The sequence below is a fragment of the Candoia aspera genome, chromosome 3, assembly GCF_035149785.1.
Source record: "Candoia aspera isolate rCanAsp1 chromosome 3, rCanAsp1.hap2, whole genome shotgun sequence".
NCBI classification, from domain to species: domain Eukaryota; kingdom Metazoa; phylum Chordata; class Lepidosauria; order Squamata; family Boidae; genus Candoia; species Candoia aspera.
This window is the reverse complement of record NC_086155.1, coordinates 120934039-120946678: the sequence shown is the minus strand read 5'-3', so window position 1 is coordinate 120946678 and position 12640 is coordinate 120934039. Positions and strand designations below refer to the sequence as shown.

The 12640-nt window shown below is 36.6% G+C and overlaps 1 protein-coding gene across 3 annotated transcripts in view; it reads right to left on the bottom strand.

Moving 5' to 3' along the window:
• Positions 1-12640, bottom strand: part of SLC12A7 (solute carrier family 12 member 7) — a 115509-nt gene that overhangs the window by 44478 nt on the left and 58391 nt on the right. For all 3 annotated transcript variants that reach the window (XM_063298728.1, XM_063298730.1, XM_063298731.1), the window contains exons 5-12: positions 12312-12366; positions 9339-9469; positions 7569-7795; positions 5482-5696; positions 4417-4584; positions 1702-1800; positions 936-993; positions 443-617 (exon numbers count right to left, since the gene is read on the bottom strand). In XM_063298728.1, the coding sequence (XP_063154798.1) occupies positions 443-617; positions 936-993; positions 1702-1800; positions 4417-4584; positions 5482-5696; positions 7569-7795; positions 9339-9469; positions 12312-12366 (1128 nt within the window). The remainder of the gene's footprint in view (positions 1-442; positions 618-935; positions 994-1701; positions 1801-4416; positions 4585-5481; positions 5697-7568; positions 7796-9338; positions 9470-12311; positions 12367-12640) is intronic.

Below are 12640 nucleotides of genomic sequence, written 5' to 3'. Positions count from 1 at the left end.
CAAGGAGGAAGTGGACCATCAAGACATTTTCCTGGAGGCCCATGATTAGTAGTGCATCTTTTCACAACTCCCCCTTTGGGGGGCTAGTTAATATAGCTTTTTGTACATGGAGTGAACCTCATGTGATCCAAAAAACCAGGAATCTGGTAGCACATTTTCCAATTAATAAATTTTATTAAAAGGCGTAAGCTTTTGTGAGCTGCAGTTCACTTCATCAGATGCACAGAGTGGCTTGACTGCTGCCATGATATTAGATCTTCCCTTGCATCGTAAGCTTTTTAATGTCCTGCTCTCCCTCAGAAACTTATCATTAAATCTAGCCACTACCATCAGCACAAGTGGGGCAAAACTACAGTTAAACTGATTGGGTAAAACAGCTACCAAAAGATTCCTTTTACAGCAAAGATGTAAAAAGGCTTAAAAACTAAACACAGAAATTCACCTGAAGAAATGGTACAATGCCATCTCTTGCAATTGCCTGCAGTAGCCGGGGGGCACCAGTGAGACTCTGAAGACCGGCACCACATGTGGAAAAGAATGAACCAATTACAATAACCCATGGAGAGGGCCATGCCAACGTACCAATCACTAGGTTTCCATTAACTGCTTGTCCAAATCTTGTGGGGAAAGAACACATGCAACATTAAACAAACAAGGAGAGCTAAGCAAATCATACAGATTTACAAACCCACTAACTCAATCTTAAAAACTCAGAGCCTGAGTTTCTGACTTTCTGAAAAATATCGAGGTGTGGGCACACACACATTTCTTATGATGAACAAAAATGCAGCTTAGGAAGGACATCTGTTCCAAAAAGAAGCTTCTCTAGTATTTTACTTTCTCATTCCACATATTCATTCACTTAAAATATTGTTATCTTAACTTGTAAATATACAGGTTTTAAAAAGAACTGGGGAAAAGCTCTTTCTACATACTTGTCTCTCAAAACCACGCCTTCTATGCAGGCTCCAAAAAGAATTATACAGGACAGATCTGTAATATTCAACTCAAGGAACTTTAAAGCATTTAAATTGGGTGAAGTGCTCCTTAAGGCTCTGTGTACACTGGCATTATAGAACATTTTGAAAAAAACTATACATAAACCTGTTGAGAAAGAGTGGAGTATGTGTTTAACTCTCCCACAGAAATCATCACATTTGTATTCAGCTCTCATTATTCTGTTTTCACAAATACATAAAATAAAAAGGTGCAAGGAAAGCCCCCTTTCCCATAAAATTTCAAAATTGTATTATTTGTAATGTGCTAATAGGTATTTTTTCATATAATCCCACAATATATATGAAATCCTTCTAGTGTAGCTCTACTTACTGCAACTTTATCAGAATACTTTAAATTCCATAGATTTTTACTTATGAGACAAATTGAGGTATGTATGCCAAATAACCAAGGATGTGTTTATTCATCCCTATTCACGGAGAGGTAAATGGTTTCAGCTTTGGTTAGCTCTATCTTAACATTTCTACTATTCATTTTGAATTTGGAAACGAAATAAAAACAAAATAAATAAAGATCTAAAACCTAAATGAAACATTTAGAATTCTGCTAAAACTAGGACCTGCTGTTATATATAGTATTAGCTATTTGCTTTGAAGTATATAGAGATAGCTAACAATATGCTACTATATATGCTAAATACAGAAATGAAGATTGGATGTTGTTGAAATTGCATAAAAAGGATACAGATAAATGATGTAGTTGAAATGGCTAAAATTGTTCCAGTTGGAATAGATTTCTGAGCATCCCGAAGATCTCCAGACCTATTTGAACCTGCCATAATACCTGAAAACGAGTCTCAGATTAAAACGTTACTCACAGATTAACACATTAACTGAAATACATTCAATAACTCTGTTCAATGTTTGTCCCAAGAAGTATTTTTAATTACGTGTAAAAGAGATACTCAGTTTTAATTACACATTCTATTTTTAATCAGGAACCCTATTGTTGAAGACATGCAAGAGCAGTGGGAAAGCACTTGAAGACAGTGAACACAGAATAAGATTTATTCCAAGTCTTGAACAGCAAGGTTTTCCCAGGGATTACTCAGGTGCATTTAAAACAAACAGAAATTTTTCAGTAATCCAATATGTATGCCAATTTCTAGAACAATTTTTGCCTATATGAAATTATGAGATAAGGAACAAACCTGCTCCATGGACCTAAGATAGTATCTACTAATAGTGTTATCACATTCTAGTTCTGTACTGTTTGAGCAGTGCAGGTAACAAGGAATGAAAAAGTGAAAACTACTTCAACAAGGTAGCTTAATATAGAGATAAGGTCTATTCCTCAGAATCTTCTGCAGCACCCCAAAAAAGTTCCTCAGCAGAAAAAGAATCAGTTAGAAAGGTTAACCAGAAGATAGAAAGTTTAAAATCGCTGATGCAGAGAATGAAATGTACTCAAGGGATATTAAAGGTCTTTTTGGAAATGTGGCTGGTGTTTTCTTAAATACAAATATTTATTCTTAATAGGGAAAGAACAGCACCCCAAATAAACACTCTCCAACTAGGTGAGGGAGAACAGAACATTTTGTCCTTTTTCTTTTTTAGCTTGGCAGCTTACTCTGAGTGTTCTAGAGCAAAATAATTCTGTCCCCTTAGAGGGACGTAGGCATTATTAGGGACTTTTCAGCAGGAGCTTCCTGTTAAATTTCATCAATTTGCATCAGCTTTCTAGAGCTGAATGATAAAATAAATACTGGCTTGGTGGAGGTTTAAATTCTAGAGTCACCAGTCTTCAGGGAATGGTGATAAACGCTTCTGCAACTGAATCTACTCTTGAGAAAAAACAGTATTTCAAGCAGCAGAGGATGTGGCAATATGCAGCAAGGAGAGAATGCAGCTGAAAAATTTAGATTTTTTCATTGAGGGGGAATCTTGAGGGAATGCTTCTTTAAACAGGCACTTCATAGATTTTAGGTGTTGCTTTGCAAAAAGAAATGGAAACGTTGTGCTACTAAAAATCTGTCACTTGCTGCCAAAACATATCAAGGAAACAAAGTACCATGTGTTGTGAACATGCTGTCCAACTTTGCTTTAGTCCTGGGAGGGGCATATATAGCATGAAGACTGCCCCGCTTGTTTGAGAGAAGGGATGGGTGTATGTTGAAGATCTATTACAGGGAAGGCTAATAAAGAGGTGACCAAAGTAGTTATTACAAGAGTAAGGTCAGAGAAAGATGGGGAGAAGGGGAAAATAGTGCAACAGACTTTATTATGACTCCCAGTTTCAAGAACTTAAATAGTTTTGGTGACAGTCCTTATGTGTTGAAGTTATTGCTGTGCTGAATTCCTGGCCAGTGAGGGAGAAATATATAAAAATAGCAGCTAACCAGGATCTGCATGAGTATATTGATCTGACATATGTCATAAAGATTTGGTTGAATGAGACTGCGTTTGTTGGCATGTCAGAATTTGTGCTGACAATGAAGAAACTGTTCTTTTCCGCTACCAATATTTAATTGGTGCTGCCCAGAGATGTATACGGAAGTCTTACAGAGATGAGACCTACAATGGTTGCACTTGACTGCTTTTTCTGGCCTAGTAAAAATGGGTTGTGGAGGGGATGCTTTCCTTGAACCCAAACATACTGAATAATTTCTGCTTGTCTCTAATATTTCATTCTTGGGCAAGATGCAAGAATGTGCGGTTTGCTTCAACTTCAGGAGAAACAGATTATCTGGTTATGGAGCAGAATTGCTTTAATGTTTTAGCAGATAAGCTATTTTAGGAGGAGACTATCCCTGTTGGAAATGACTTTTGATATCCCTGACTGTTGTTCTTGTGAATGGCTCATCAGGTAGGAAACATGAAGGTACAATAATGTGATAACTCTGATCTGTTATAGTGGTTGTAATGTCATGGGCATTGTATTCTTTGGGTTGGCATGTTTGTTTTTTAATGTATTCATGAAAATGTATCAGTATAGCCATAATTTCCAACTTTATCTCTAAGCTATCCAAGTTCTAAATCAGTATTTGATACCAGTAATGGATTAGATGACAACAAACAAATTAAAGGTTAATCCAGAAGATACTTGTGATCAGTTTAAAGTCAGCTTTGAGAGAAGGCATCACATACAAGTTGAATAGGAGCCATAAAGATGTGTACATTGTACAAATTAATGTTACAATGATGGTGGCACTATTGATTATCCAAGGTATTCTGTTTTTTCTGGCTCAGACTAGAGATAAGTATGTAATAGTTTTGGGGTAATTTAAAATCACTTCCAAATACTTGTATTTGCAAATTTGGGTTGATTGTCTATATTGCCATTTATTCTTACATATGCCATTCTGTGAGGTTAGGACCCTGAAATGCAGTTTAACATTTTAAATAAATAATTCACAATAACTAAATTTTCTTATAGGAGGGAAAAAGGGTGAAACAATACCTGTCACAGAGGGAAAATAAATCCCTACTAGCACGGTGAAATAAGTCATGATATCTGTATATATGTAATAGACTTGTTCATCTTTTGCTTCATCTAAAACAGGAACTGAAGGAAGATCCTGTTTTTCCACAATTGTTCCTTTGTCTGAATATATGCTCCACAAATTATCTGCCATGAAACAAACACAATACTTTGTTCACTCACAACAATTTGTTAAAATGTATAAACTAGTCCCTACGCAAAAAGCTTTAAAATTACTCTTTAATACTCATCCTGTCACAAACTTACTGATAAGAAAGCTTTCTCTGCATAATAACTGCATAATAAAAATGATATGATGGATGTGGCCAATACCCCACTGGAATCCATGATAACATGCCTGCTAATTGTAAGTGTGTGGGTGCCTTCAAGTCAGTGTTGACTCCTGGTGACTGCCTGGACTAGTTCCTGTAGTTTCTTGGCAAGGTATTTCAGACATGGCTTACCATTGCCTCCTTCCTAGGGCTGAGAGAAAGTGACTAACCCAAAGTCACTCAGCTGGCTTCATGCCTAAGACTAGAACTCCCGGTCTCCTGGTTTCTAGCCTGAAATTATAAGTGAACTGTTGCCAAATCACATGAGGAATAAATGCCTTGGACTCAACGTCCCCCCATCAGCTGTAAGAAAGAGCATGAATAATTCATGCTTATTGAAAAGATGGCAACCACTAAGAAATGTGGCCATTTTTACACTAATATGTGCATCCATTCTTTCTAAATTGTGGGGAAAAAAACATCATATACAGCTGGAATAAATCAAAATGGAAACATAATATAGTAGCTCAACACATGCAACAATAAATCAGGAATTCCAAGTTACAATAAATGCACAGAGAAAGGGGGTTACACAAAGGATGCCATTTGGTTTGGGCTTCCCTTAAAGTAAGGAACAGTTTATACTGACAATATTGACAGAAGGGAAAAAAAACACTGAAGTTCTTTCTGGCATTCTTATTATCAGTTGAAAATCACTAGTTCAAATATTTTCTATTTCCCAAAATTATTTCCACTTGGATTCCAGACTCACCAAGTAAGACACCACTTGCAATTCCAGGAATACCTTGGATTTCTGTGACATTATTTAGCCAAAAATATTCATCACATGTAGCATTTAAGTTGGGATTATTGCCGCAAAACCTTCTCCACAATCGGGTAGTTACAGTTACATTGTTTGCTTCAATATATTTAGCACAAGGAAAATCCTTATCCCTTGCTAGGGTACGGTTTCCGAGAAGACATATACTAGAAACGACAATTAAACAAATAATTTAAAAAGCATTTTTCAAAAAAGACAATAAATCTAAAACAGTTGTTGACATCTGTGTCCTACTTTTAGTTTTATTATCAGCTCTGCTCATGAAGGAAATATTCTACAAGAATCTTACATTACTTTTTGTTAATGTCACATGCCCTTAGAAATATTTCAAACAGAGTGCTATCTGGAATTTAAAAAATAGAAACAAAGGGAGAAAGAGGCTAGGAATGAAGTATCTTCTGGAATAATTGCTGTTCTGTTTTAAATGACTGTATTGCAGATTAAAGGGATATATAAGTGTGCACAGAGTGCCAATTTGGTGTAGTGGTTAAGGAACAAGGCTAGAAACTCAAAGACCGTGTTCTAGTCCCACCTTAGGTATGAAGCCAGCTGGGTGACTTTGGGCACTTCCCTAGGAAGCAGGCAATGGCAAGCCACTTCAGAAAATTTTGCCAAGAAAACTGCAGGGACTAGTCCAGACAGTCACCAGGAGTCAACACCGACTTGAATGTGTGTGTACATGTGTGTGTGCGCGTGCGCACACACACACACACACACAGAGTGTTCACATTTCTTTACCTGGGTTGAACAAAGCTTTCAAAACAAGTCCTTCATAAAATGTGGGAGCAAGTCTAGTGCACTTCTTTTGAATCACTAAAGCAACAGTATTCTGTGCATGGCTCGTGTGGCTGCTTTGAAAGCTTCTTCTGGTTGTCTGCATGAGTGGGTATGCACAGTTACTTTGATTTCTTCCCAGTGTGATTGTCCATTACTAAAGGAAAAACTTTCCTACAAACTGAAATGAGTATTGAGAACATAATAATTGACTATTTGACAATGAACTATCCAAAAGGTTAGAGAGTACACCAAGAAAGCTATGAATGTGGATTGCATAATCATATGCTTGGAGGAACTGCAATGAAAATTAAAATGTTGGCAATATCAAGAGAAACACTGGCCCTCTTTCAGTGTTCAACTGAACATGTAAAAACTTCATTCTGGGTACAGAATGGGGCTAAACACGTGGTATCACAACCTCTTGTTCCCAAATGTCCCTAGGGACATGTATCTAGGGCATCAACAGGACAGGAGTATTCTCCCTGAGTCAGAAGCAAATACCCTTCCCCATATGAACTTGGATCTTAATAAAGTAAGGTCCCAGTTCCCACAGAGATATTCATATTCAAGCAAATGGAAATACAGCTTTATCTTTAGGCAGTTGGAAGAACAAAGTGTACATTCCATGCTCTATCCAATTTAAAGTTGTGTGTATTCAGAGGAATGCTGAACAGGACTGGTGAGTACTATGAATTATTTTGTAGCTTCTATCCAAAAACAGGTGTGGGACACATGGATTCAAGGTGAATTCAAAATAATAACAAAAAACTTGAAATGTGAGGCTTTACCACAGATAAGCAAGCAGCTACAACAGCTTCATTTAAATATCTTTTACAAAGATGATTGTCGTCTAAAACTCCAACCATATTTCTTTGTGCATCCTTATGAAAGCTCAGATCACAACATTTTAATTAATTATTATAATACATGCTGCTGAATAATTAAACACTTGATTAGTGGTTCAAAGATCTGAAACATCAGACAACATGGAAATCAGGCTTTGAGACTCTATAGCAACTATATTCTGACCCATCCATGGATATGCCTGAGCAGAATCATTTCAGAAAACCTAGGATGATTTTTTGACACGTTTCAAGGGCTTGACATCACCTTACATTAGCCTTTCCCAATGTGAACATCAGAAGCATTATTTGCTATTGAACGTATTTCACATTTTAGCTTTTAACAAGATTAAAAATATTATAATTGTCATTGATATAGAAAAGTAGTCTTGCACCTACCGAAAGTCTGGAGGATCAAATGCAGTTTTAATAACCCCTGCATAAATAGCCATAATTGAAAGGATCACACAAGCCAAGAAGACTAATGCAAGCTTATTGACATATTTGACTCCCACAAAAACAACTATAGCCATCAGAGCAACAATACATGTTCCATAAACTCTCATATTGTTTAATGTGGCCTCCTCGCCTCCATGAAAAATAGCAGCATTAGGAGAAATATATTTCTGTAAGACAAAAATTGAGCATCTTTTTAGTATACAGTTCCAAGACATAAATAATTAAAATCACTTCAGTAAGAAGCAAAAGCAAGATCAGGGACTAAAATGTAGGTTTTAAAGAAAAAGGATAATGATTGGTAACCTTATCACTTAAATAGTTTTTTGACTTCTTGGTTATTATATTAGGATTGTGAAAATACATTCCTGCCAGATACACTTGTAGACTGCACACAGAAAAGAACGGTTTGCTGAAAAGCTTACAGATTTTATGGAGGGTTATATATCCTAAAAAGTTTTAACCAAGTAATCACTAGTTGATTAGTCAATTCATCTATTATTTCCCTTTGCGCATATTTTCATATGAGCAAAATACTTTTGAAGGAAGGAGCTTTTTTTAAAAAGGATACCATACACTTATCTTACTATACACTGTATTTACCCAATAGGAAGGTTAATTTTCTCCCCAAATAATTTCTTATAATTTGAGGAGCCATCATCTTACATCTGTGAGAAGAACAGAGAAGCAACTGTTGAAAATGAAGGAACATGGCAAAGAGCAAATTACACTTAGGATTAGATACTGCTTGAGAGGGGCTCCTGCTCAGTGTTTATGCGTAAATGGAGCTTCTACCTTGCTTTTTGTTCCACTTATTTAACCTTTCCACCTTGCCTCATCGCCATCTAATTTTGCTCCTTCCTTTTTTTCATATCCCAATGCAGTTTCTACTTTTCTCTTACCCAAGCTCTATTCAGTCTTGTTTCTTCTTCTCTGCTATTTTTACTGGAAGGAGGGATGGATTGTGTGTATACTCTATGTTCTAGGGTGTGAGCGTGGTTTGTGTGTTTGTGAAAGAGAACGGTTGGTATATGCAGGTGGGGATCAATTAATTCTGTGAATGGGGTAACTCATTTTACAAAGAGTTGGTATTAATTCAATCAATATACTGGTATTGGTAACAGTTGGTATTAATTAAAACAATCATTCCAATACAATCAATATTCAATCAATTATTGTGGGGGAACATGTCTTACATTGGCTGTGACATTATTTGCTTTCTGGAAGAAGTTAAGGATGGAATTCTTCCAGACGGTGTTCAGGAGGTGACACCTCTTAACTTATGTCAGTGGGTTTTTTTGTATTTTGATATGTTTTATTTTTGCTGTAAGATGCCAAGAGTCAGATTAGATTGTGATTGGGTATAAATTTGATAAATAAAATAAAATTAATTCAAGGCCATCTTCCTTTTTTCCTTCTATATTAAAAAGAAAAATGATGCATGCCATCTTCCATTTATATAAACATTTGTGTTTAACTTGGGTATTTTAAAGTGTATTAAAGATTTCAAACTGATTAATTAAATTAAATTAAATTAAATTATTAAATTAAATCTTACATTTAGGCAGTGTATCAGTTCAGAGACCAAGTCCATACCAAATACAAAGATTACATGAAGTGACTGGAAGTATTGTTGCCTTTATGTTTAGAGTACTTGTGTAATACAGTTCACTGGCATTAAAAGGAAAGTATAAATTTAAATGAACGACCTACCAGTAGAATTTCAATTGTGCCAAGAATATACATAGCTCCTGCAAAAGTTGTGCCCAGGTAAAAACAAAGCCCCACGGCTCCACCAAACTCTGGCCCTAATGACCGTGAGATCATATAGTATGAGCCACCAGCTGTGAAATTAAAATTCAAAAGACACAAATTAGCATGATATAAAACACATCAACCGTATTTCTCCTGCTTAACTAACTGGGCCACCAAATCAGATGAAGCATGCCAGAAAGTCAATTTGATTTGAAAGACTAAGTGAAATATTTTGGCAAGAAAGCACTGCTTAACAATGGTGGAAAATACTAAGGGTTGCAATGCATTCTAAAGGGGTATTCCACAAAGCCTGTTAGAAGCATTCCCTCAAAATCTTGAAGCAGATGCCTCCTTTGGAGGACTCGTGTGGCTATTTCAAAGGCTATCCTCAGCTGTGAACATGTATGCACAGACAAGATGTGCTGGGATTATCTGCAAAGCAAAGTGGCTGTGCATGCACGCCCCATGCGTAGATAATGTGACATTACTTCAATGCTTCCCCTTCCCCAGTCCATTGTTACTCTCCCCCCCCTAAAAAAATTCCTGTGTCTACAAATAATGTCTGGAAAGAATCAAGGGGCAGGCAGGAGGAGGAGGTGATGATCTCCCAGTCAAGGTGGATCATCTACTTAAGTGAACAATTTTTTTTCATCCTAACTTTAATATTGATAGGTTGATGGCTTGAGCTTGAACTCTTCTTAGAGTTCAATGTGTTAATGGCAAACTACACACACTTTCAGTCCTGGATTCAGGAAGGGCATTTCTTATAACTGCAGGGGATTCCTGCACATCTAAGGGTACTCTCTTCCTCCCACATATTGTAAGCTGTTTTAGTTTCCTTCTCCTTTCTAGGATATTATATACCCAACCATACTACTCATTCCTAATATACAGAATGATACCATGTGCTTAGAAACAAACAATATCTGACACAACATCTTTAAAACAGAACTAAAAAGCAAATCTTGGACAATCCACCAACAGCAAACCTCCTGCAATGATCAGTTCTCACCAACTAGCTAACAAAGCCCTTAAAAAAAAAAGGAAGTATCAAGGAGGTGACTAGGAAGAATGTTACTAGAACACAAATGCAAAGTTGATGATTATATACCAAGTTAGATTAGTAAACACTGAATGAGAATTTGAAGAAGGCCAAAAGCAATCTCATGAATTGGGAGATAGATTTGTTTCTGGACATGTTCTGAAGATCAAAACCAGGGCTGACTCTATGCACAGACAACTAAAGATGGAAAAGTATCTACAGTTTTTACTTTACCAATGTATGAGAATACAGTGATTCAGCTTACTGTCAGACCTGGGCACTTCCCAAACACCTTGGCTAGAAATGCTACTTGTTTCAAGTTAGCTGCCTATTGGGAGACAGACATTACAGGGATAGTGCTATCTAAACTGATGTATCTTCTCCATTTGTGGATTGTACTAGAGCAGAGTTGGGAAGGGACTTACACTTTGCTCCTTCACCACAAGCTGAGAAAGTGCAAACTGTCACTGACAAACATGAAGGAGAAGGGTAATTTCATTAAGACCTCACATGTTAACACTGGAACTACCACTAAGCAAGTTGTCTGTAGGAAGATCTGGGTGGCAGAAATGGCCCTGTCCTTTATCCTACTGTCAGGCTGAAGAATCATAAAGTGATGCCAGAAGGCATTGGTCCAATGATACAACTCTCCAAAATAGGTCTCAGGCATGTAGGAACTGATTCTAGTGTGCAAGATGTATGTGCAGCCTGAACTACACTGAGCTTAAAAACAAATATGCTGAATAAACTGGCATGCATTAATTCAGACTTTGCCAATAATCTGTTTCCAAGCTTAAAACCGAATCAAGTTAGCAGAATAGAGGGGGGAATGGCAATAGGAAGAAAAGTGATTTACAGGTCAACAGAGCACTGAAACAGAAAACACAGGGGCCTTTCTAGTAACATGAATGTTAGCGTAACTACTGCCTAATGTATGCTTTTCTGCTCCCTCTCTATATGTGTCTTGAGGAAAGACCCACTGAGTAGTTCAGAACTTATTTTTGTACACCAGACTACCCTGCACATGTAGTGTTCCCTTATTTTCTCTGGAATGATTAAATGGCTATTGTAAACTATTCGGATATTTTTATAGAGAAAGGGGGTACAGAGATTACTTTTAAAAATAAACAAGTAAGTAATATTCAAGTATTAAGTCCCACAGAGCCCACTGGTATTCTAAGTTATAAGCCTAGAGTATTAGTTTAAAGATCCTTTTAATGCAATATCCCCTCTTCTTCCCTCTAGAAGACAGAATTATTTTACTTCTCAGTCACAGTATATTTGGCTCAAAACCAAGTAGTTGTCTTCTGAAATAAAACACACTCTGAAGTAAATTCCTGGCTTTTGTTGTTTTGGACCCACAGGAATTTCAGTGCTGCAGTTCCTCCTATTCTCTAGAAGGCATGTCCCCAATTGGTTATCTGCTGCTAACTGATGAGTAGAGTGGATGTCTCTCCCTTTAGTTATAGCTTTTCTCTGCTGCTAGTTGCAGAACAAAGGGGAGGCCGCACATGCCGCTGCACCCACCCAACTTATCTGGCAAAAGCTGCACTGTAGATATTAAAGGAAAGCTGGCATTATCTTGTCCTCAGCACGGCCTGTCTTGTTCGTTCCATTCATTATGTCTTAGCAAAACAGACAACAACAGGAACAAATCAGGCCAAGTTTCATTTGGAAGATGAGTATTTCACTTTTTGTACCTCTTTCATGAATACAGTTTTCTGCATGGAAAGCATTATTATTTTACATTAACAGTATATTAAGCAATTCCTTGCTGCCTACCTTCCACAAATCCCATTCAGTCATAGTGATCAATATTTCATCAGTAATGGGGGATTATTTATAAACTGTATTAAATATTTTAAGATATAATTACATTTTGTTATTACCTGGAACTACACCATTTGTTGCTATTGCACTCATTGATATTGCAGTCAGCATAGTCTACAAAAACAAATGATATTAGTAAATGTTATTAAGAAGTCAAAAAATTACGTTTGTTTGCAAAGGAGCCTCTAGGAATTGTCCAGCTCACAGTGGAGAGCCATACTCAGTAAGGTAAATGATTATAAAAAGCAAAAATCATATATATGATATATATAAATAAAAGTACAGAGCAAGAGAAACTTACATCCTTGTTAACACAGTATGGTCCATGTGGCAACAATATCCAGGAACATTTTTTACAGTAAGATTTTTTTTTTAAATGTTATTGGCT